Raw genomic sequence first — 25,392 nt, forward strand, 5'->3', positions numbered from 1 at the left:
TAAAAAACTTAATAATAATTATATGAATTAATAACAAAATGAATTCAATTCGATTGAGTCTCACAGTTTGGTGTTGAAATACAGTTACAATACAATACAAACGCATGCATTTATATCTGTTACAGGAAATGTATGAATTCGCATACATTCAAATGTACACTTATGATTACTAATATAATGAGGGAATACGATAAGGGATAAGCCGACATTGTTTGCTGCATAAATCGTGATGAGCGCGCATCATCTATGAAACTTATTGGTTGGAAATTCTAATTATGAAATGTATGACCACTTGCTAGGTGCGTTAATGTCGATATTGTATGGGATAGTTGTTGACATTGGGTTTGTTTTTAACAAAGCGCTATAAATAGATTTCCTGCGAAACGATTTGCGATGACGGTATAGATTAAGAAAGTTATAAATATAGTATACAATTGAAAATAATAACATAATTAGTTTGGTATTGATTGCTAAATGAGCTGCTTCGCGTATGGCTATGAACTGTGCGGAAGAATAAGCACGGGAAGGAGTTGTCGTTGCAAGTTGTGGGGTTTTTATGTTATCAGTGTCTTTTATTTTGTTCTTGGTTACTTGCATAGGGAGTGATGCCTTCTCAATTATGCCAGAGCCAACCGATGTCTGCGGGAAGGCCGATTTCATCACTTTTGATGCGTTGATTTTTGCTGTTGTTGTTGAAATTCCGCTACTATAAGAGACGCGGGGAATGGGTTTGTTGTTTATATTTATGCTCTTGGTATTGTTATTGTTGTAGGAATTGTAGCATGAAGCATGTCTATAATAATTGATGTAGTCATACATAAATGGGTGTTCAATGGTGTGCTTTGTGTTGATGTTTGTTTTGTTGTTGATGTTGTTGCTCACATTGAATGTCATAGCATTACTATCATAATAATTGCTTATCATATTCATATTCATATCATTGATAATAGTAAATTGTAGTATTCTTTTAAATTTATGCTTATTAAATGTTTTCTTTTGAGATTTATGTAGTATTTTTGCTGTTGTTGCTTTTGGAGTTATTGCGGTTGTCGTTGTTAACCACCACATCGACACTGCATTCGGCGGCGGTAATAAAAATGACAACTCCAACGACTCTGATGACAACGACATTATTGATGACGATGACGATAATACAAATTGTATTTGTATTTGCTTTAATTGCTGCATAATTATTAGTTGTTGTGATTTAACGTTCTGCTGGCACTCTAGTTATTTCTTCTTCTGTGCCTTCTCGGCGGCTTTTGTGACTTTACCCGAGGTTGTCTCTTTAAAGGTGACTGACTTAATGACCCCCACTGCGACCGTTTGTCTCATGTCGCGTACAGCGAACCGCCCGAGCGGCGGAAACTCTTGGAAACTTTCAACACACAACGGCTTGGTTGGCACAAGCATAATAATAGCCGCATCCCCGGATTTGATAGCTTTCGGATCAGTTTCGGTGGTCTTGCCGGTACGACGATCGCATTTCTCTTTGATTTCAGCGAATTTGCAAGCAATATGAGCGGTGTGACAATCCAAAACCGGAGTGTAACCATTGGCAATTTGGCCAGGATGATTAAGCACAATCACCTGTAAAATACAATAAATATCAATATTTAATTTAATATGAGCACGCGATATAAACAGAGTTTGAAAATAATTCACCTGAGCTGTAAAGTCAGCGGCGCCCTTCGGGGGGCAATTTTTAGAATCACCAGCTACGTAGCCACGACGCAACTCCTTAACGGAAACGTTCTTCACATTGAAGCCCACATTGTCACCGGGCAAAGCTTCGGAGAGTGCCTCGTGATGCATCTCAACAGACTTTACTTCAGTTACCAAATTAACCGGTGCGAAGTTCACCACCATACCTGTGAAAAATTTTGGAAAATTGCATCATGCAGCTTCGTTACTTGTTGGAAATCGAAATTTAAACATGAAATTTATGAAATACACTAACTATTCGCTGAGTACATACACACGCAAGCGTATCAGTTAGCAAACGAACGCAAATGAGAGCATTTGCGGTTGCTTCGGCGTTGCCCGGACACGGAACCTGCATACTTCCAGCAGCTGTCGGAGCAGCACAAAAATATGCAACGAAATGTACCGAGTTATGCAACAAAAGAAAGTACAGCATATTGTGCTGCATGTACATATGTAGGTATATGCGTAAGAAACGAGCACCAGCGACCCACTTTTGCAACTTCGGTTGCGCTCTCGCCAGTTGCAGCAACAGCTTTCATACTCAGTTTTGCACCCACACAACTCAGTCCATACATATAGATAAATATATGTATTATTGTATAAATATGTGGCAACCATATCCGGTGCCTGCGTTTGCCTGCAAATTCACACATACGCACACACTCACATTCTTTCACTTAGCCAATATGGCTCAACTACGCTGCTCTCATTTACCTGGTTTCAGTATACCGGTTTCCACACGTCCCACTGGTACCGTGCCGATACCGCCAATCTTGTAGACGTCTTGCAATGGCAAACGCAATGGCTTGTCGGTGGGCCGCTGCGGTGGCATTATTGCGTCCAGCGCATCAATCAAGCACTTGCCCTCCACTTTACCCTCTTTGCGTTCCACAGTCCAACCCTTGAACCAAGGCATCTTCTCAGATGGTTCAAGCATATTGTCGCCATGCCAACCGGAAATCGGTACGAAAGCCACCGATGCTGGGTTATAGCCAATCTTCTTGATGTACGATGAAACCTCTTTCTTGATTTCCTCATAGCGTGCCTCGCTGTACGGCGGCTCGGTGGAATCCATCTTATTCACACCAACAATCAATTGCTTAACACCCAAAGTGAATGCCAGTAGTGCATGTTCACGCGTCTGACCATTCTTGGAGATGCCGGCTTCGAATTCGCCGGTACCGGCCGCCACAATCAATACCGCACAATCGGCTTGCGAAGTGCCGGTAATCATGTTCTTAATGAAATCACGATGTCCAGGCGCATCAATGATGGTCACATAGTATTTTTGCGTCTCAAATTTCCACAAAGCGATATCAATGGTTATGCCACGCTCACGCTCGGCTTTCAGTTTATCTAAAACCCAGGCATACTTAAATGAGCCCTTACCCATTTCCTGAGCTTCCTTCTCGAATTTCTCAATCGTACGCTTATCAATGCCGCCACACTTGTAAATCAAATGACCGGTGGTGGTGGACTTACCCGAGTCGACGTGACCAATCACGACAATATTAATATGAGTCTTCTCCTTACCCATCTTGCAACTTTAGGCTACAAACACGCTGATACTCTAAATGCCGGCGAGATTTCGGGCTGTTTAGCTGCGATTTGAACGATTACACTGTGAACGCTACTACGCTTCAGGCGGAAAAAATGTGCGAATAAAAAGTGAAATATAAATCGTAAGTAAGTGACGGCATTCGCTAAGGTATGAGTATGAAGTATGCGAGTACACTTGTCGTTGAATCGGCAAGTTGAAATGAAAGTGTCATTGACGAGTGTTTGGGAGTTTTGTTAGTGAGATGGGGAGTTGAAAATTGAGTGCACCCTGGATAGTGGATTGGCGAGGGTGTAGGCGGGGATATGAATATGCGTCAAAATATATCGACATGTGATATACATACAAATATATAGGTATATACGTAAGTTAGATATATAAATATATTTTTCATGAAGTTCTTATGCAGACTTACTTGTTTGATGCCGGCTTTTAAGGAAGCAAAACGAATTTACTTTGTCCGTACAAAAGTCGAAAGTCAAAGATTAAAGAAAACTCTGCAAAAAAGTGTACATTTTTAGTTTTCAACAAAAATATGAAGACGCAATGCATTGAGCTGAAGTGAGTTGGGGTAGGTTGGGTTGAGGGTGTGGGCTGTGTGTTGGTGTAGGTTGAAAATTCGTATCTATATATGTTTGTATTTTAATTATTACGCATTTTTTAATTTTCAATCTTTACACACTAGTAAATCAACACTCGTCTAACTGTGCAGCTTTAAATGTTAATTTTTCTAGCAATTTATTAAATGCAATCACGGCTTTGAACAATCACCTCACCAACCACTGCATATACCACACAATTTCCAAATGAAAAACTCCTTCAACAAACATTAATAAATACACACTTGATTTTAAAGAAATTTCTGCATTTTTTTGCAAGAAATTGGAAATAAATTTGAAATTTTTTTTACTAGAAATCGGTCGTACTTGCTTTTGACGTAGTGCAATTTTCGCTGCCTGCACGTCTATGCACCGCTACAACACAATCGAATGTGCAAAAGTTTCGTCTTTTCTCTATATGAAAAATCAATAACCATCTCTGGCGATGGAGTCATATGTCTGTACTCCAACCAATCGGCCGCCAGACGCGACCATCGCAAACGTTACCCGGCCCAATTGCACATCCCCAAAAATATGCATAGCATGTGGACGTTGGCTGGTTTGAGTGCAGCGAAATATGAAAGAAATACCAGCAGGAGCGTGAGTTTTTGCTGGTGGTGTAGAGGTAGTGTTTGTGCGGTTGACGGGAAGTCGTGTTGCGGCATCGGCAACTGGGCTGCAATGGATTCGTTTCTGCATTGGAAAGTACGCTCGCAGTCGTGCCATCCAGTTGTTTGTCGGTTTGTCTGTCTGTTTGTCTGTTTAACCAACATTTTGCAGTCGGGTATGCTTTCGACCGCATGCTCTCAGCTTTTTACTTGCAGCTCGAGCTGTGTAGTAGATTAGGTTGTTAGGGCATTATGAATCAGATGACTACTCAGTTGTGTTCGACTAGGCACATATCTTTACTTATCGTATGAGTTATGGGTATATACAAGTATTATTGTGCCTATTATCATACATATTTTTGCATTTTTCTTGATTTTTTCAATATTTTCTTTCCGTGGATCTGTTTCAAAAATCAATTCAAGTGCTAAGTGGATATTATATAGGTTTGCACGAGTATATCACATATAGAGAAATACTACATATGTCTGTATATATGTTTGAAATTTGAGGCCCAAGCAGAAAAAGTTAAGTGTTGAGTAGCTGTGCCGCTAATATACTTGGCCGCGCTCAGAAGTTTTAGATAGACCTCATGTATTTTGTGAGAGACTTTCTCATTTCAGAATATTGCAGCAGGTTCTTCATGCTTCAGGTTAGTAACCTTATAACAGATCTAACTTTTTAATGTTGCAGGCATACCAAAGTCGGATGTGGTAGAGCACACCTCTAAACAAAATAATATAGGACTAAAATATAATTATTTAATCTCTAAAAATCTCCGCTTATTGAAGGGTTAAATGTTTAATGCTGTGATGTTACTTACTAGAGGCTCTTGCTTATTAGAAACGTCAAAATTCTTTTAAGTTTTTGCGTTCCTTTAGAATAGTGTAAATGCGTCTTAAGTGTTTAGACAATATATTGATTTGGAATACCGAGTTTTTCTATTGGTTATTCGTTCTTGAGTTATAATATATCATACTTATGTCTTTTGACGTGGATACAGTGGAATTTAAAATCAGTGCTCAACAATATTTTGCAATCCGTATTAGGTAGAGTACACGTATTTTCCCTTCTGGATTCTTGTGCACCTCATGGTCTACAAGTTGAACCTTTATACATATGTGCCTGACCTGCTACATATATAATCTGACAAACCAAGGCGTACGTTCCTTAAAGCTTATTTACATAATGCAATTTTTACATGGAACAGCTAATGATGTGGTGTGAAAAACATGCCAATAAGCACCTATCGTTGTGCTTGCAAATTGTAGTTGTAATGGGCACTGCATTCCTGTGATAGATAGTGTCTTCAATATTCATAGCAAATGTGACTTGGTAGCTAGAACTAGTATGTAATTAAGTATGTATCCTATACCTATTTGCTATAGACATTCTTACATTTTTTTCGGACTTTTTCGTTCGTTCTGGATTTTCTTCAATTTTGTTTTACTTTATGTTTTTAGTAAGCATAAGTAAACTAAATTATATTATCTAATTATAATTATAGTTTTTAATTTATTACATTTAATGAATAAAACACAAATTATACTTTAATTAAATTAAAATTTAAAATATCACTTTTTCATCGCTTTCAGTCTCTTATATTTCGAGCTCATTTTGTAAAGCTCCTTTTTTTCTTTCAATTGATTTATCTATAGCTGAATGTGTTTTGTTTTTAATTTTTAATATTTTTGATTATTAACATGCTATTAACTTATTTTTAAATAAAAAATTTCTATACCGCAAAAAGTACTGCTATAAAATATAGTCAAATGTGCACAATACTTGAGAATTTTGAGTAAGGTTTGCGTGGCCACGAGTGTATGTAAATATTATTGATAAAATAAGGCGAAAAATATAAAGCTAAAAATATAAAGCTCAGTTCAGAGAATTTCGATGCTTTCTACCGTAAAAAAGGATGTATGTACATATTTAAAAAATGAACTTAATATTTCCGTAAATTTTTCTCGCGTGGTCTGTAGGAATACACGTGAAGAATGTTGTACTCTTAAAACTCTTATAAGTATATAAATATGTGTGCATTGTATGTAGTATTGCTGTTTTGTCGACGTTTTCTTCAATAATTTTGTGTAGATATGTTTCACTGTGGTGACATTTTCTCTATTTAGTGCAAATTACTGGGCGTCAGTAGCAGTTTGTTCCTTCCTGACGGCTTTATTACATTGAACTGCGCAGATTTTCAAGAATTGTGGGAATAATTGCATGCAAATGAGATGTGTCTTTTTTATACAGTATTAACTATAATTGCATCTGTAGGTATTTGCATATGTGTGACCATATGGTGCAGCTCATAATGACATACATATGCATATACAGTATATTTGTTGCACCACCAACCGGCCGGTCATAAGAATTATTAAGCATTTTCCCAAAGAAGTTTGGAATAACAACTAGGAGAACGATGGTTTTAGTTAAACCTTTTTAGGAAATATGTTATTAAAATATTCATGAACTTGCGATATTACCCTGGGCGGTTGCTTTATCATTAAAAACTTAATTACTCGCATCAGCGAAATGTTTAATAAATTGTGTAATTGTTATATAATATGTACATATCTGGATGTATATGTATATGTATATATGTACATATGCACTTACATAGATGAGTCATAATGACGCGTGTGTGTGTTTTAGTCGATCCATATGAGTCTTTTTTCCAATTTAAAAAAAATTCTGTTTCTGTTGGGATAAATTCTGTTTCTGCTTATACTGACAGAAACAGATTTTACATGTTTTTCTTTTGCTCTTCCATTTCTGTTTGTTTCGTGAGAAATTATATAAAAAATATTCTTTTGTAGGGGTTTAAAATCTGCTTTTGAAGTACAACAACTGAGTTTTTATGCAAGTTTTCTTTCCGTGTCCAGAAGAGTTGGTTTTAAGTAACAGGAAAGGACATACATTTTTATTCGACAAATACTGCCAAATCAATAGCAATTTCCTAAAATATTTGTGAACAACACTTATTCATTTGAAATACTACAATTAAAAAATTGACTCATTCACTTAAATAAATGCATGTACTGTTAAATATGCACATGAGTCTTATATACATAAATATGTATGCACTCAAGTTTTGGGTTATATTTTATGCAATTGACTAACGCAATTTAAGTAGTTTAAAAAGGGTATATAAAAAGTCAAAGACTTCTCTCATATTTAAAAGTTTCAAAATGATTTATTTTATAATTTTTGAAGTTGTATTTCACGCTTTAAGTCAAATAAACAATTTTAACGGAAACTGTGGTGAGTTGTGCTGCAGATCGATGTGAGGAGTTAACCACTTTATACAATATTTTATGCGCACTTTAATGTGAGCCGCTAAGTACAAAATAAATTTTGTTCCATTGCTGCGGTTTCATCGAATGTCCTCGTTGAAGTGACTTTGAGGAAACCTTGTTAGCTGCACCGGCCGGCTTTGGGATTATCATTTTTCAAATTGATATAACGCTTTACTTATATCAGCGTGATACACATTTTTGTAGACGATTTTTCAAACACAGATATTCACAAACATTTTTAATTGAGTAAAGAAAATAATACAATTTTCCACTTACCCAATATATGTTTGCAATTTGTTTGCACAATTTTTGGAATGATGTTTAATGTTTTGAATGTAATTTTCAGATTTTCACAAAACGTTAAAAATTACCTGCCACTTACCTCGAGCACAAAAGACGGAAAGGCCGATTTTCACAATGGCCCTGATGCACATGCGCTGGAATAGTGCCACCACTACCATTACCAATCTCTTTACCACCATAATCACAGGCCGTAGCACATTTGGCTAACCAAATCACAGTTTGTGACTGTATGTGGCGCATATACCCTTACTATAGACAATGCTGGGCCCAACATCATCCTCATTCGAGTGGGGCACGTTAGATGAGTGCATATGTAGACATGATATACGTCGGTAGGCAGCATGCATCGAGTGAATGCAATAGCTAGTGCATAATGCGCCCTTTCACTAGTGTAAGCAGGAGCAAGGTCGGTTTTCCCCCCTTATATTAGATTATCGACATACATGTCTCATATCTGTTATTCGAATGTGTTGCACAGAAGAGACTGCAAAATAATTTTGTAGGGTTCTTGGCAGGTAGTGCGCAGCAGTGAGAGAAATATTCGCATTTGCTGCTAAAAATATGCAGATTGCATCAAGCGTCTACCAAAAAGAGGTGCTAATTCACAGTGCAGCCTCATTTCATAGTAGCGTATCTTAAAAGGGATAAATTTTCAAACGGTAACATTACAGCAAAATACACAAATATAATACATGTACGTCGCTTAAACTATAATTCAAAATCGAATTATATCTATTTTGAGTTATTATAAAATTTATTTAAAACTAACCCTTATTTGACTAAACAATAAGTGTTTTTTACAATTACTTCCATTCACTGTCTGAATCATATTCTTCCCACGCTGGCTTTACGCCTGTCTTTAAATTTCTTTGTTTCAAAAATTCATCAAACTGTTCAGGTATTGACATAAATTTTTTTATTTTCATCCGGAACTGTTTCCATGTCCATTGTAAGTAATTTCGTCTATCTGCCACCATATCTTTGTAGTTGAATTTATATTTGTCCAGAAAGTAACTCAAATGGTCTATTGAGTTTTTAGGCAGTCTAAGAAAAATTCAAAATTAGAAGCGTATAGCAATAAAACATGTGTGTAAATATAAATTTAAATTACCTTAGGAGCTTTTCTCTAGGCGCAGTTGCGTCCGCTTCTAATTGTTCTATGACATAGCCTCTTGGCCGATCTGTTATTTTTTCATTCAGTTCTTCGTCATCTATTTCTTCCTCAATAAAACCGTTTACTATTTTCACGGCTTTTAGACGGTGTTGTTTGAAATTTGGAATTGGTACCGTTTTATTGGGATCAGAAGAAAGACCCAATTCGTTGAAGTTTTTATTACGCTTTGTTTCAATCCAGAGTTTCTTCATTTCAGGACTGTAAAATATATACATATATTATTTAAATTACAGCACCAAGGAAAATTATATATCAATCTTCTAAGGTTTATGACAATACATACTCCTTTATTTTCCCGGTGGATTCACGAGTTTTTCTCATAGTTTTTCTATTGACATTGTAGCGATAACGCTTACGCTGATGATTTTTACGAATTTTCATTATTTTCTTCTGATCAGAATGATTACTTTTCTTAATAAAACAAAATTAAGGCACGAATAGTAAATTAACTACACGTGTTTATTGTTAAAAGTTTTTTTCTGACATTTAACCGAAATAAACAAAAATAAAGTGTTGGTCTAAGTAAATTGTCATATTATGCTATTGTGAATGCAATAACAATTATTTCAGTGCTGCCTTTCAAATTAAATTCATTTCTAGAGTTAACACTCGAAGGAAACAAAATATAGGCTTATTAATAATAATAACTTTAGCAATAAAATTAACGACTTTGCTACCATAAAAATAAGTTTATAACATTGGAATATTGTTTTGTTTCATATCTTAAGGAAATAATATAACTAAGGTAGTACAAAAGTTGGTAAAACTATTCTATTTCAATTGTGAATTGCTCCCAGAACCGCCGGCTTTATAAACAGCTGTACAAGCTAAAACTACAATTGTATTTTCTAGTTATTTTCGAGAATTGTGAAAAATTAGGAAATATGCGTGATATTGAGATTTTAGATCCCAGAAATCTAGTAAAGAACCGTGAGATTCTTTACAGACTTATTATAAGGTAAGTAAAAAAAGTTTTACACAATTTTGGAATTTACATTTGTGTTTCCCATTCAGTCAATTGATGTACGATGGACTGGAGAAGTTTGCAATGGAACTTTCTATGTTGGTAAAAGCAGATGAATGCGCCCCCAGTGAACGTTTATTACACGTTATGATCGCCGGCATGCAGGCTACTACCGAAAAACCAATTGCACCTAAGGATGACGTTCTACCTGGAATCGATTTAGAATTTGAGCCCGAGGCGTCTGCCCTTGCGCCCGAACCGGCTTCATATGAAACTGCTTACGTTACTTCACATAAGCAGTCTTGTCGTGCTGGTGCATTTAGTCATGATGGTACACTTGTTGCCACAGGCAGTGTAGATGCAAGTATAAAAATTTTAGATGTCGAGCGCATGTTGGCTAAATCGGCACCAGAAGACATAGAACCGGGTCGTGAACAACAAGGACATCCCGTTATACGTACGCTTTATGACCACACAGACGAAGTAGCTTATTTGGAGTTTCATCCTAAAGAACATATACTTGCTTCTGGTTCAAGAGATGGTACCGTAAAACTTTTTGATATTGCCAAACCTTCAGTGAAAAAGGCGCATAAAGTCTTCACTGATTGCGAACCCGTAACCTGTTTGTCATTTCATCCCACCGGTGATTATATGGCAATTGGCACAGAACACTTTGTTTTGCGTGTCTATGATGTACACACATCACAATGTTTTGTGAGTGCTATACCGTCGCAGCAACATAAAGCTGCGGTAACCTGCGTGAAATTTGCACCAACGGCGAAGTTATATGCCACGGGCAGTTTAGATGGTGCAATAAAAATATGGGACGGAGTCAGCGGACGCTGTATTAATACCATACCCGAGGCTCATGCGGGCGCAGAAATTTGTTCACTGGAATTCACCATGAATGGAAAGGTAATGATTATAAAGCTGACTGTAGATTGGTCGTTAACAACTAATAACTAACGAAGAAGGGAAAAAATCTAAATTCAAACCTAAAATCGTGCTTAGACAAAATACCGTTTATCACAAACAAAACTGTATTAACTGTATTGAATCTTTTCTCCACAGTATTTGCTTTCATCTGGAAAAGACTCACTGGTCTATTTATGGGAGTTATGCACCAGTCGCCCAGTACAAACATACACCGGTGCTGGAACTACTGGCAAACAGGAACACAATACACAGGCAGTATTCAATCACACAGAAGATTATGTACTCTTTCCCGATGAAGCCACCACTTCACTATGTTCGTGGAATTCTCGCAACGGTGGTCGTTTGAATTTGATGTCACTAGGCCATAATGGTCCAGTACGTTTTATAACACATTCACCTAACTCCCCGGCATTTTTAACATGCTCAGATGATTTCCGTGCACGCTTCTGGTATCGCCGTTCAACGAATCAGTAATTTAGTTTGTTGTAATAATTTAGATTTTGCACTCATTCCGTTTATGTTCGGATATATGTATATTATATAAGAATTTCATTTATAAAAATATAAATATTAATGAAAAATATAAAAAAGAACAATTGTTTTAAATTGCAGTTTTTTAAAAATTATTAGTGGATAGCTTAGAAGCAAGGAATTGTTCCCTTTTCTACTCACACTCATGGCTTTTCTAGCCATACCGTTAATAAAGAAAAATGAAATAGTTATGTTTGCTTGAAATAAGTATAAAGGCATATATTTATATTATGTATGCAAAAGTTTTGCAATTTCTCAGTCCTAAACTACATTAGGTGACAAAGTTTAGTTACATTATTGAATAAATCTAATTTAGGTAGATACATTTTGATATTTTAGCGCTGGCTTAAGCCTTGAATTGCCTAAATAATTGAAAGTGAGTGGAGAGTTCAAAACTAGCTGTTTTGAAAATAAAACTATCACTGGAAAAAGTCTTGAGCATCTATTTTATCATACATCCTAAAAAACTTTTAAAATATAGCTTCCAGTAAATAGTACATATAACTTTCGATGCAAATGAAAAATGTGTTTTTTACATGTTTCATAATTGAGCGTGGCTTAAATAAATCTATAAAATTTGTTGCATAAGTCTTGCGTTTTAACTTAATCTATTTATGTGTCAAATATTTGCAATAGTTCACTTCTTTTAATATGCGATACTAGCTGTTGAGTATTAACTTAAATACATTTTGATAAATAATATTTACAAATAATAAAGTTATATAAAAATACATAATATTAAGTAAGTTTCAAGTAGCTTGAGAAAAGATCACAAATAACAAACATTATCCGGAAAATTTGCTAATAATATAAAATTTGGTTTAAAAATAAATAATATGTGTAAAAAAACATACAATTGTATAGCCAAAATTAATTTTCTGAATGAAATTTTAATAAATTTGCTTTAACGAATGGTAGCAAAAATTATTTATTTTGCTGGCTTTTATGGGTTATAACAATTTTTCCATATATTATAGTTAAAAGCAAATGTTAGTAACAATCAAAACATTTCTAAAAATAGTAACATACTCGAAAGAAATATTTAAATGAAGGGTTATAACTGCTACTGAATTTTCGAAAAATCGTTTTTACGCATAACTATTACTACTTCATTGTTTTGTAGTGAGAAAAATATCAAACGATATTAAGGGTATACAGCAAGTCGATCTCCGGCACAGGATTATCTTTAGAATAGGATTTTGCATAGAAGAACGTAGTTTATTTCGTTTGATTAAAACTTTTTTATGGCCATTTTATTAGGAAATAATTTACTAAAAATTTAATTTTTAGGTTCAAATGCCTATAATTTTTGAAGAAATCAATATTTTAAAATTTCTCTACGTATTATACTTCTATGAGTATTCTCAGGTAGATTAATGAAGTTGATTTTTTGGTTTTGCTTCAAGACAAAAATTGTGACCAAGAAGTTCGATGCAACGCGCTTAAAAAAGGATCAAAGAGGCATCGCACAATTTTTTTATTATAGTCAACAAAATTAACCTACAAAATTAAATTTTATCAGTTTGAGGTTCAACTTGATAGTGCTTCATTTTTCTTCTGTGTATAAATGATTATATCACGAAAACTATTAAATCTGCACATTATCTTTTGCCCGGTAGAGTGGCCACCTAACCCTTAAATTAATACAGTAAATCCATCATAATTAAAGAATTTTTGCATACCTATGCAAATGAAATGAAATACAAACATATTCGTAAGGCTGTGCCGATAAGAAAGAATTATTGTACATAATGAGAATAAAAAATAGCACGAGTTGAATCAAATATAAATATTCAACAGAAACTGTTTAATAATAAAAAAAATATACTGACACTTCTCAGACTCAAATTTCTAGACAAATACATGTAATGCAATTCGGACCTTTTTATATATACAAACGAGTTTTCGTAAGTGTGTAGTGATGTTTAATCCTTCTTTATAGTGTTTTTCAGAAATCAACAAACCTAAATATTTATGTATACTTGTGAAATTATGCATATATATAATATCAGCTAATATTTCTGTAGATTAATATTTACTATTAACTTGCTTAAGACAAAAAATCGTATTTTAAGGCTTTTAAGACTAGGCATAAGAAAATAAGGAGCAGTCATTGTCAAACGAAACTATTTAAACCACTAGCTTAGCAGTCTGCCAACGGCAATGGACTATTTTAGTGTTGAAAATTTTCAACACAATACATAATATAACTTTTTATATAATAAATTAAATAAACTGAGTTTAATAAAATAAATAAAAGTGCATGAAAATTAAATTTCTAAGTATAAATTACATTTTAACTAATAATTGCAGCAATATATGTGCGCACGCACATACATTCATATGCAAGTATGCGTCTAATTTGAGGGATAAAAATGGACGGCTCTTAGATTATTTACAAATTAAATGCTTATATAATGTTAAAACTTATGACTAAATATTGCTTAAAATTTTCATATAAATATAATTCTTTCAATTTATATATATTATAGGTATATTCATCAAGTAAATGTATGCCCAATGTTTTTAAGGCCTTGTTTGTGTGCTTCATAATTTTTGTTTAGAAAAACTATTCGAAATATTTAAATTAATATGTATGTATGTAACATATGTACGCAAACTTGTAATCTCATATTTGTGCCAAGTTATTTGTTTGTGCATTTTGTTAACATTTCCTTCCACTCTAGCTATTATCACTAGTAATTCGCTTTTAAATTAGCATATATGTAAAATACTTAACTACATTAAAAATATTTATGTATCTAAGTATTTAAGTAAATGAGTCGATTTTTGTGCATTATTTTATAGATAAGTCAGACTTTTCAGTTGCGCGTCCATATCGACACAACCATTAAAGTTATTATTGTATACTATTTCTTGCACTTTGCGGCCTACCAAAAAAAAAAAAAATAAATGTTTAAAACTTAATAAACATTAATGTGTTTTTAAACACACCAGACTACACCTAATTATTAATAATTATTTAGTGGCATTTTAGTTCATTTAAACTTAATTCACCTCTTCCAGTCTTTGCGTTATGCGTTTCGCCTGCAAAACGGACATATTTGTAGATTTTGTTACTACAGCAAGTGCCGATGGCGCTGTGCCATTCCTGGGCACCGACATGTTTGGTTCGGGTGAGGGTGAAGGTGAGATCACAATCTCGTTCTTGATGGTCAATTCATTCTGCGATTTCAGCAATGCCGCTGCTGCGTTCGGCGACGTAGACCGCGAATTGCCACGATCCCGCTGCGTTGTATTGACAATACTAACACCATTGCCCAAGTAATCATCCTGACCAATTGTTCTTTGTTGTTGTTTTTGATGTTGCTGTTGTTGTTGTTGCGCAGCAGCGCTTGCGGTAAATATAGCTGTTTGCATTTCTTCGGCCGTTGCCGCCGTTATTAAATAGTTTAGTGGATTAAAGCTACTGGTGTCGCGTGCAACAAAATTCTCATGCGCCATCTTTAAGTGATTTTTCATCTTATCAGGACGTGAAAATTCCTTGCCACACAACGTGCAAGGAAACACCTTACGCACCTTTCCCTCGTGATATAGGAAGGCATGCCGCTGGAAGCTGTATTTGTTCTTGAAAGTCTTTTGCAAATCTTCTTTAGCACACTCGGTACACTGATAGACGCCCTCATTAATGCGTGCATAACGGAACAGATCGAGTCCACGGACGGACATCTCTGTCAAGTGCTCAGCTTGATCGTCGATTGTGGATTGCGCTTTACGTCGTATGCGCCGTCGCTGCGCCGGGCGACGGGTTGTGGAGCCTGTACGTGCATTTGTTGTTGTTATCGCTGCTGTGGTGCTTTGTGCGTTCAGGGTCTCATTGTCAGGTCCATCGCCAATTGTTATTGTTGTTATAGCAACAGCATCCTCGTTGTTTTCTTGCGATATGTCATTGTTTTTGTATTCTAGACCGGCCGTTTCATCCGCTAACGTTAATTCCGGCTCCGATTTATCAGTATGATCGAGTATAAGATCCATATTTGTAGGCGACATGCTGTCCTCACGTTGTAATTCCTGCTCGAGTAATTGTGTCGGCTGTACGGCTGCTGTATGCTGCAACAGTTGGGATTGTGTTTGCGGTTGTTTGCCTTGTGATTGCTGTTGGTGGTTGTCTTGCGTGGTTGTTTGTTCTTGCTGTTGTGGTTGTCGAAAGAAATCAGCAGTGGGCTTTAGCATCGGGTTCGCGGCCATGTGTAACAAGAACTGGTGGTGCAAATTATTGGCAGAAGGGGGCTGTATTGCATTCGGCGTTTGACGTTCGGCGACACTTGCCAGCGATTGTAGTGCTGAACAGCTAAAATCGGCGCTGCCAGTGGCCATTGCTTCATTTGATGCATTATTTGATATTTCCTTTAAACCAGCGCGCAATTGCTGCTTCAACAGTGAATTGGAGTTCTGAGGGCCACTCTGTTGTTGCTGCTGTTGTTGTAGCGGTGAAGCAGTTAATTGCATTGCATTACGTACTTTCAGTCCCAAGACCGTGGGCAGATGTGTGGCAACCTCTTGTGGTTCATTACATTGTAGCAGTGACGTTTGCGTGACGGCAGATTCATTTGAATCCTTTTGTGCTGGTTGTTGTTGTTGCGGTTGGACAGTAACTGCTGGTTTCATCAAGCCAAAGAGCCTTTGTGATAATTCGGGTGATGCATTTATAAGTTGCACTAAAAGAAGACAAAAAAAAAAATAGAAGAAATTTTAATAAAATACTCATATGTATATACAAAGGTACATATATAAAATTTTGAGTGAATATTTTCGAATTTAATAACTAATATTTTTTTTTTTTTTATAAAATTGCATCATATACCCTTTGTATGCTAAGATTTGCAAGCTTTGGATAACTAACCTCCAAAAGCATTAGCATTTTATTTTATTAATTTAAATATTTTCATTAATTATAAAATTAAAAAATATTTTTATCTTTTTATATTTATAAATAATAAGAAATTAAATTATAAATAAAAGAAAAATTGTATATTACCGAGTCAACTACTTGAAAATTACCCCATATTTGAATTAGCGCGGTAAGCCTAATTTCAAAAAACAACCATATCTGCTATAAATTTAAAACTCAATCGTTTGTTTGTGTTTTTCTTTTTTAGTGCAACAAAAATTCTTTATTAATTATCATATTGATATATGTACATATCCATATATGTACTTATATTTCATTTCATTGTATAGTAAATGTATGTATGCATATGCTACAATATAGCAATAAAAATAGGTTTTAACCATTGAAGGAGCTGACGTTGTGAGGTTTTTTTTTATTTATATATTATTATCATTGATTATATTAATTTTTTAATATTTGTTATTAATTAACTTGTTATGAAATAATATACTAAATTGCACTAGCTACCACTAAAAACGATGAAGAAATATAGTAAATATTAAATATAAGATAAATAAAAACTAAGTATTTTGTAAATGTTTGAATATTTTGTGTTTAGAATGTTAAAAAGTTACTCTTAAAAGTTTGTAATATTATGATTGCCTTATGTTGATTTGTATGCCATAAGAGAAATGTTTCGTATTTTAACATATATTACTATTTTAAAGAATTTTTTGCAAAACAAGCTTAGAAAGTTTGAAAGGTTTTAGCACGTATATAAATAGATTTTACTACTGTTTTGTTGGAGATCGTTCGCTACTACGTTATGTGGTTATTAAACATTTTTCCGTACTTCAAAGTTGCTTCTGCTTATACGCGCATACAAATTGAAAAATATTTTAGGAAAAGGCCTCAGTTGTGTTTTTATGTTCACATTTTTATTGCAATTATCATTTGATATTGGTTTTATATTTTGTAAAAATTTATGTAGTATATTTTACTTTGCAATATAAGTGCACTTTTTGTTCGAGAGCCAACTACTGTTTACATTGTCTTTATAACAGCACAAAAAAAAAAAAAAACAATTCACATTGTGAGCGTTCAGCTGTTGGTTTTTATTCGCTTTGTGTGTGTATGTGCATAAAAATGTACTCTTTAGTTTAAATTATTAATTATTGTATCTGTAGTTCTTTGGCGATAATTTAAGCCTCCGATTTAAATGTATACATATTATATGCAATACAATACATAATATATTAAATTATAAATATAAGTTATATACATTTATACGCTAAATATTTGCTCTCTAATTTTTTAATTATAACGTTTTATTGCTGTTTGTTTATAAATAAGATATTTTTTTTATATTTTGATATTTCAGTGTGAATAAAAATACAAATATTTATAGTAAATTAATGTTCTAAACATAAATAATTTTTTATTAACAAAAATTGCGGGGATCCCCTTACAGAATTCGCAATATTGTTACGTATTTTATTTTAAATTAGTTTTTTTTTTACCACAAAAGGTAATTTTATTAAACATAATATTAAACTAGCTTCATTTGAAGGCAACAAGGTAGTTTTTTTTTATTTATATAATATTTAATATTAATTTATTTTTACATTTAATATTCATTGTAAATATTTTAGCGTTAAAAACACGTAAAATTAACTAAGTGTGTAAAATGTGAATTTATTTATTAGGCTTATGTGTATGTGTCTACCGGTGCTATTAGTTGGTTAGCGTCGAGTGACATGTGGTCGCTAACATGTGGTCCGATTTATACATATGTATATTATATATGCAATTATATATACTACTAAACTAAAAGAAGGCCACTTGCATTTGAATGCCATCAAACAATTGGATTATTGTGAAATATTTTATTTTCAATAAACTAAAATTACACAAAACCATTTAAATAAATAATAAAGAAAAATATTTTAATAATAATAAATTGCACAACTTATGTTTAGCAAAGAATCATATAAAGAGTGAATGGSTTAAATCCATTCGAAAAATCAACTGCAGATAACGGTCAAATGTTAGATAAAAAAAAATCTGAGAAGTTTTTGCTGGCAATTTTGCGAAAACAATTGTAAGTCAAACATACAAATTAATAATCAACTGTAATTAACAGAAATATTATTCCCGAGTTTCTATTACACATAAGTGTTTTTTGTTTTTTTCTTTTAAATTCATGTAAATGTGTATGTTTGTAATTTTCGAGTTAAGCTCAAAAATATAAAAAAAAGTTAATAGAAACAAATAATTGTAACTAAATAATTAAAACAAAAAATAAATTGCAATTGCAGTTAAAATTACAGCTAAAGAAAATATAATTACAAACAACGAATTATTACATTTTGTCAACGTTTAGAACGTCGTCAACTGCATTTTAAGCAGTTTGGAAATCAACGAATTAAAAATGCGCAAAATCTTATGATTTGCTTTGACCGTAGCAAATATTTCACGCATTTTGGAAGCCTATTTATCAGCCCAATTTGTCCTTGACATACCTCAAATATTTTGCATTACTTTTTGCTTTTTGTAAAGTCGCACTTTGTCTAAACATGTCGGTGTTTGATTTTAGCCTAGACACACTCATTGCTTTAATTTTTCGAGCAACGTATACTGTCCGCATTGAACAAATGGATTTATACAAATTTATTTGTATGTAAGAGTAACCAACACCCAGTTTGTTATTGCTAGTCCTTTTGTTTTTTGTTATTTTATATTTAATAGTCTCTAACAAGCTTTAGGCGTGTTTATTGCGCAGTCGCCGCCTCAGGCAGACGTCCAGCGCCTAATGCTAATGACGTTGTCGACGATGTCGACGAAGATGAGGTTGACGATGCTGCCGATGCGATCGTTGTGGACACGCCTGTTGCCGATTGATTTGAACATTGCGTGGACAAATCGGGTGGCGTAGGTGTAGACGCTGTCGACGCAGCTGCAGATTGTGGTGCTGATGAAGGTGTTATGCCAGCGGCGGCCGCTGCTGCCACTACTGCCGATGCATTGGCCAACGCTGTTGAGGGATTCTCGATTTTATGTATGATCTTCACGTGCGCCGTCATATTATCTTTGCGTGTGAATTCCTTGTAGCAAAAGGGGCAGGGATACACTTTCACGTTGCGTTTATGTGATGTCACATAGTGGCGACAGAAGTTGCTGATGTGTGTGTAGACGCGAGAGCATACCTTACAACGATACGTATGCTCACCCTCTTTGGTGCAGTAATCGCGGACGGAGCCTTCCGTTTCGCCTGCTGGCAGCGCGCCACCCGATGTATTCAGTTTGGTTTTAGCCGAAGGTGAGGAAACGTTGGCGGATGTGGTAGAGTTGCCGCTCAAAGCACCCTTCAATTTATTCGATTGGCTGGGTGTTTGAAGTGCATTCGCATTGGCGCCAATGTAATTGACATTGAACATATCTACATAATCGCTGGGGTAATTCTAAAAAAAAAATGTTAACAAAGTACGCTCATTAATATCCTTTCTGCAATTTAATATCCATTAATTTAAACTTACTTTGCCATCAGTGCCAGCCACATTGCCACCGCTAACGCCATTCTGCTTCAATTTGGTGCGCTTATTCACTTTTAACTTTGACACTTTGCCGATGGGTGTCAGTTTCGGTATGCTGACCATTGAGTTAAGTAGCGTTACGGTGCCTGGCACGCCGCTGGCGGAAGCCTCCGAAAATTTCATGCCTGCAGCCTCCATTAGCTGTTGTTTCTTTTGTTGGGCGAGCAGTAATTGGCGTTCCATCTGCTGTTGTTGCGCTTGCGCAGCCAAAGCCATGGCGTTATTCTGTTGTGAGGGTGAGCTGGTGGCATTAGGATCAAACTTAAATTCGACCGGTTCATCGTATTCGTCGAGCATTAATTGGGGTTCCATGTAAGAGGTGTCCATTTGATCATCGCAGTCGCTATCGTTGCCATCTAAAATTTGGGGAATTGTTTAGTTGTTTGCATGTAAGAAAAATCTGTTAGCTTAAGATAGACGAAGACACACACAAACATACAAACAAGAGAAATCATTTTGTTGCTCAATTAAAAAGCAATGAGTATAGTTACACTTAAAAAGAAAAAATAGTAATGGAAATAGTACATAGTCTCACGACGATCAACTACTTTTGAAAACGGCAGTTTCATTGGTAATTATCGGAGACGAATATTTATTTTCCAATTTAAGTGTGTCTTATCTAATTTTTTATTACATGGTCCATAAAGGTGTCAAATTGTAGGTCTTTATTCTTTTTCTTTTATATTTATTTTACTTTTTGAATGGTTGTGATTTTGTTCATATTATGTATGCATATGGGTTATATTTGTATGTGTGTGCTTTCTTCGCCTAATGGTATGAATGTATAATGCAACGTAAAAGCAAACAAAAACGGAAAGGAAATTCGTTTTGCTGTAAAAAAAATCGTAACAATTTCAAATTGTTTTTGTTTTGTCACACGCACGCGTTCCAATGAAGAAGATTAAAAACGTTTCGGAAAAGCTATAGGGATTTCAAGCCATTCTCAGTTGTTTGTTTTTGTATTTCTTTTTTACTGAGTATCGGAATTGCATTTTCGCATTTACACAAATCGATGCATCTGACGCTTGTAAAAATTCAGCGAAACATGACTGTTCCACTTATTGTAAAATAACGGTCATCACGAAAAAAAAATCGTAAATCAATGAGTGCAGCAGCAAAATAAAACGTTACATAAACGTGTTTTGTAACAGAACAATTTGGTAATAGCAAAAATATAATATATAATATATTAATAAAACGCTTTAAATTTTCTCTTAATGTCAATTATGTTTTTCTTTTTCTTTTTATAACGCATACAAATGTTGTATAGGTAAAATCAGTATTATCAAATGTTTGAGACAATTTTAATACGCACTTTATTAACATATTCATTACGTCGGCCATGAATCCCTAAGCTCTGCCAGTTCGAATTAACTCAAGCTATAATTTAAACTTTCCTTTTCGCTTTATTTGCGTTTCTTGCATCATACTTTCATTACGTTCTCTTAGCTTTTCATAAAACTTTGAAACTCACCTGCCGACGAAATGAGTCGCGGCCTTTGAACTGTTCTCTTACATCGTTTACACTACGCGAAAAGATCAACGGGAAAATACTACGCGCAGTTACGAGTTTTATGAATTATTTCCTTATTTACACTTGTTTTTATTTCACTCATATTTTGATTTATGTTTAATTCGCACATATGGCCTACGATTTTACACCCAACACAACAAAATGGATTATGTCGGGGTATCAATTTCTATGTATTTCGAAATAGTTTCGTAAATCCCTTTTAGCTTTTCCGATGCGATTTTCAAACCCCTTCGTTAGTTCGCCTTTTTCACTTAATTGTCATTTTAATTATGTTTTTACGATATACATATATTTTTTAAWGAATGTCTTCGATTTTGTTTTTTTGTTTGGTTGAAATAAATTCAGTTTTTTAACAGTTATGATTATGTGAAAAACAATGATTGGCTTGTATGTGAAAATAATTTTGAAAAACGATTTTATGTATATAAACACACATATGCATGTAATCATATACATAAATATAAAAATTACATTACAAATATTTAACACAGCTGTTCTAGTAATTTCGTTACTTTTCATGGCTAAGCCAAAAAATTAAAAAGGCGAAATTCGATAACAAAAATGTACATATGTACGTATTGCTTAATAGTTTGTAGTTAGTTGGTGCCAAAACGTTACCAAAAAAATATTATATATCCCCGCATTGGGTTTTAAGGAATGGTTAAAAGTTAATTATGCTGATTTTAATGAAATCTTTACTAAATCGGATAATCTTAACATATACACACATACATTTATGTTATCGAATTCGTACTTTAAACTTAATTATAATTTTCAAAATGCGAATGCTTGTTTATAGTTAAATTTTATAAGTGGTAATGCTGAACTTACCAGATGTGCTGTTATCATTTTCGTTTTGTTTAGATTTGTTGTCTTTTGATTTGAATTTCTTGCTGTGGGAAACGGAATCTCGGCTCTCCTATAAAAAGAAAGAGAAACGAAAAGTTAACAATAAACTTCATAATACTGCCAAATATATTTCTTCAAATGTTTTCTTTTAACAAGTTTTTGACTACTTGTAAAAACGATTAAAAAACCGCTTAGTAATTGAAAAATTAATCATTTTGATTAGACAGCTAATTTAAGTTAGTATAAAAACAATGTTTGTACAAAATTTAAAAAAATAGTATACTTACGCTTGGATCACGCATATCGCCGCCGTCACGTTGATTATCGTCTGAAGCATCATCATTGCCTGAATAAGAATCGCCCATTTTGCAATCGCCCATCTCAGAGTCCTGTAAAGCATAAAAATAATTGAATTTTAATGTTTCACACCAACAACAAGTGGTGTATATGCTGCAATTACTTACGTTCATCATGCCGTCACGTTCAAATTCATCATAATCATTTCCGGTACCATTGGAGCTGCCCGACAATTTCCGTGGCCTACCACGTTTTCTTTTCGGCATTGATGCAAGTGCTGAACTCAACAGCGACTGTTGTTGCTGCGTATGTTGGCCGCCAGCCATTGTTTGGCCACCAGCCATGCCACCAGCACCGGCGTTTGAACCAGCCAATAGACTATTCTGTGATTTACTACGTTGATGTTGTTGTTGTTGTACCAAATACGGTTGAATACGTTGTAGTTGTGGTGGTGGTGGCGTCGGCGCAACCGGTGATGGTTTATCATCATTGACTTCGGTTAAACCTTTAATACGTAATGATTCGGCGACACGCAAAAAAGCCGTGAGCCGTTCCTGATCCACAGAAACTTCACCGCGATACATAAAGTCGAGCAGAGATTTCATATCGGAGTATGGTACATCCTTTAAAATGACAATTGGATGCTTTTCGGGATGGTGTACGAAGAGCGCATTAAAATACGGACTACAGGCAGATAGAACCATCTATTGGTGGAGAAGAAACAACAAAATCCGACAATACATGTAATAATTTGTAAGTATGTAGGTGGGAAGAGTAATTCGTTTAGCTGTATGTGCGTACGACACTTACCTTGTGTGCTTTTAAGTATTGTCCATCGACGGCCAGCGTGACATCCGTAAATGTCTCGGCGTGTAGCAACTGATCGAACACAGATAATAAGTTGCTTTGATGGTTATTCCATCGTAGGCAAAATCTTTGGGATGCCATCTTCATTTGTAGGCTTTTTTTTGGTTGTGATATGCTCACAAACCTTTTGTTGAGGAGTATAAATTTGTTGTTAAATTAAATTATTTATGCCAGACTAAGCTAGCTAACACAAATTATGATTAGCCACCGCGTAAAATATACACACGAAAATGCTTCTTAATTGGATCCTTTTAGGTTTAAAAGTCAACAATTTCCAGAAAAGTTATAAAATTACAAAGCGTCTGTGTGCCGCGTTGTTGTTCCTTGTAAATTTCTCGATGAATGAAAAATAATGCGCATTCCTTTTTTCCTTTCAAACGTTGAACAAGTTTTTCAAAAACTCCTGTAATATAAAGAAAAGGAAACTGTAAATTAGTTTTACATGTTTGAAGAGGTGGTTTTGTAATGTGCATTCAAAAAGGAAGTAAAGTACTTTTTTAAATTTGTATTAAATATTTCAACAGCAAATGCATGAACTGTATTCAATCTAGTTGAGTGCCAAACACACATTAAACTTATAATAAAAATATACATATGAATTATAGTTAAAATCAATACTAACTAAATAATGTTTGCCTTATCTCAGCAAGCAGACAATGACTGATTCTCAAAAAAGTTGAAAGGATAAAACAATATGAAACTACATGTGTGACAACCCCCTCTAAAATAAACACAAGAGCATATCGAATATGGCGAAGCAAATGACACAAACGATCAAACATTAACAAAAATTGGTTAAAAAAAAAGTTAATTTCGGTTACATCGGTCAGTTTGTGTGTCGACTATATGCTATAGTGGTCCGATATCGGCGGTTCCGACAAATGAGCAGCTTCATGGGGAGAAAAGAACGTGAAGTGAGGGGCAAGTTTGCGCATATACAGACGGACGGGCATTGCTAAATGACTGAGCTCGTCATATCGATAGGGTCACCGACGTTTGCTTCTAAGTTTTACAAACTCCATGGCAAATTTAACATAGCTTGTTGTAATTGATAACTTTATATAAAACCTATGAATCCAAATTGACGTCCAGCGCCCGATGAGTAATATAGGACGCATGTGCATACGTTAAAAAACAAATTCGATATGTGTGAATATAAAAGCAAATAAGGAAGACTGAGCTACGAGTGGTAAGTGACTCAATGGAGTGGAGGGTGGACAAAATGCACATACAAAGACACATATACAGTGCTGTATTGTGCCGGAGACTGATAAGAGGTTAAACAATAACAAATTGTATTGAAAGGATAGAGGAATATAAAGAAGGCATGCAAAACGCGGAAAGCAAGTACAAAAAATTAGCAGACAACGCTCTCGACAGAACAATTGAATGTAGAGAGCAGAGCATAAATAAGCAACACATAATTGAGAGTAATGAACTGATAATGCAGAGGTGAAAGTCATAAAGCACACACATACACAAACGAAGCATACATATTTACACGCTCTGACTCAGTTGGCAAGTAAAGCGATACGCGGCAACGATTTTTGGAGAAATTGAGTAAGCATGAGAGAGAGTACAATATAGATGAGCGAACCCCGAGCATACGATCAGCTAATAATTTACAAGTAATTAACTATTTAATGAGAATACGAATGAATTCGCGAAAAATCGTGATTGCTGCAGATATTTCTTAGTAACAATACAACAATACAAATAAATG

The 25,392-nt window shown here is 34.6% G+C and overlaps 4 protein-coding genes across 14 annotated transcripts in view; 1 reads left to right on the forward strand and 3 right to left on the reverse strand.

The window, feature by feature from the left end:
* Positions 1–8: 8 nt before the first annotated feature.
* On the reverse strand, positions 9–8,218 carry LOC108976620 (elongation factor 1-alpha 2). Of its 7 annotated transcripts, none has more exons than XM_018945841.1 (5): positions 8,152–8,218; positions 3,681–3,762; positions 2,422–3,340; positions 1,666–1,871; positions 9–1,590 (listed from the first exon to the last, which is right to left on the reverse strand). In XM_018945841.1, the coding sequence occupies exons 3-5, from the start codon at positions 3,242–3,244 to the stop codon at positions 1,231–1,233; spliced, it is 1,389 nt and encodes a 462-aa protein (XP_018801386.1). In that variant the 5' UTR covers positions 3,245–3,340; positions 3,681–3,762; positions 8,152–8,218; the 3' UTR covers positions 9–1,230. The 7 variants fall into 7 exon arrangements, with proteins under 7 accessions (XP_018801386.1, XP_018801384.1, XP_018801383.1 ...); XM_018945839.1 differs by having other exon boundaries at positions 8,141–8,209; XM_018945838.1 differs by lacking the exon at positions 8,152–8,218 and adding an exon at positions 8,046–8,134.
* Positions 8,219–8,803: 585 nt separating this feature from the next.
* On the reverse strand, positions 8,804–9,741 carry LOC108976615 (nucleolar protein 16). The gene is made up of 3 exons (XM_018945833.1): positions 9,530–9,741; positions 9,184–9,444; positions 8,804–9,116 (listed from the first exon to the last, which is right to left on the reverse strand). Exons 1-3 carry the CDS (start codon positions 9,625–9,627, stop codon positions 8,876–8,878), a joined length of 600 nt encoding a protein of 199 aa, XP_018801378.1. The 5' UTR covers positions 9,628–9,741; the 3' UTR covers positions 8,804–8,875.
* A 186-nt stretch (positions 9,742–9,927) lies between these two features.
* On the forward strand, positions 9,928–11,687 carry LOC108976611 (cleavage stimulation factor subunit 1). The gene is made up of 3 exons (XM_018945829.1): positions 9,928–10,204; positions 10,261–11,125; positions 11,282–11,687. The coding sequence occupies exons 1-3, from the start codon at positions 10,131–10,133 to the stop codon at positions 11,618–11,620; spliced, it is 1,278 nt and encodes a 425-aa protein (XP_018801374.1). The 5' UTR covers positions 9,928–10,130; the 3' UTR covers positions 11,621–11,687.
* A 2,868-nt stretch (positions 11,688–14,555) lies between these two features.
* The window catches only part of LOC108976621 (protein tramtrack, beta isoform), a 43,797-nt gene continuing 32,960 nt past the window's right edge, over positions 14,556–25,392 (reverse strand). For 4 of the 5 annotated variants that reach the window (XM_018945847.1, XM_018945844.1, XM_018945845.1 and 1 more), the window contains exons 2-6: positions 23,613–24,072; positions 22,970–23,506; positions 22,793–22,894; positions 22,488–22,575; positions 14,556–16,356 (exon numbers count right to left, since the gene is read on the reverse strand). In XM_018945847.1, coding sequence (XP_018801392.1) covers positions 14,687–16,356; positions 22,488–22,575; positions 22,793–22,894; positions 22,970–23,506; positions 23,613–23,756 — 2,541 coding nt within the window. In that variant the 5' untranslated portion in view covers positions 23,757–24,072 and the 3' untranslated portion in view covers positions 14,556–14,686. Of the gene's footprint in view, positions 16,357–19,083; positions 19,991–20,065; positions 20,479–22,487; positions 22,576–22,792; positions 22,895–22,969; positions 23,507–23,612; positions 24,073–25,392 lie in introns of those variants that run through there. The other variant, XM_018945848.1, reaches the window with a different exon arrangement.

This window comes from Bactrocera latifrons, unplaced genomic scaffold (genome assembly GCF_001853355.1).
Source record: "Bactrocera latifrons isolate USDA-ARS-PBARC rearing strain unplaced genomic scaffold, ASM185335v1 scaffold_79, whole genome shotgun sequence".
NCBI lineage: Eukaryota > Metazoa > Arthropoda > Insecta > Diptera > Tephritidae > Bactrocera > Bactrocera latifrons.

Bases quoted from the DNA above. Each gene is read 5' to 3' on its own strand.
- LOC108976611 (XM_018945829.1), top strand. From the start codon at position 10,131: ATGCGTGATATTGAGATTTTAGATCCCAGAAATCTAGTAAAGAACCGT. The intron at 10,205-10,260 runs GTAAGTAAAAAA...TTTCCCATTCAG, and splicing joins CTTTACAGACTTATTATAAG to TCAATTGATGTACGATGGAC. The intron at 11,126-11,281 runs GTAATGATTATA...TTTTCTCCACAG, and splicing joins AATTCACCATGAATGGAAAG to TATTTGCTTTCATCTGGAAA.
- LOC108976620 (XM_018945841.1), bottom strand. From the start codon at position 3,244: ATGGGTAAGGAGAAGACTCATATTAATATTGTCGTGATTGGTCACGTC. The intron at 1,872-2,421 runs GTAAATGAGAGC...AATTTTTCACAG, and splicing joins AACCGGTATACTGAAACCAG to GTATGGTGGTGAACTTCGCA. The intron at 1,591-1,665 runs GTGAATTATTTT...TGTATTTTACAG, and splicing joins CCGCTGACTTTACAGCTCAG to GTGATTGTGCTTAATCATCC.
- LOC108976615 (XM_018945833.1), bottom strand. From the start codon at position 9,627: ATGAAAATTCGTAAAAATCATCAGCGTAAGCGTTATCGCTACAATGTC. The intron at 9,445-9,529 runs GTATGTATTGTC...TATATTTTACAG, and splicing joins TCCACCGGGAAAATAAAGGA to TCCTGAAATGAAGAAACTCT. The intron at 9,117-9,183 runs GTAATTTAAATT...AATTTTTCTTAG, and splicing joins CCTAGAGAAAAGCTCCTAAG to ACTGCCTAAAAACTCAATAG.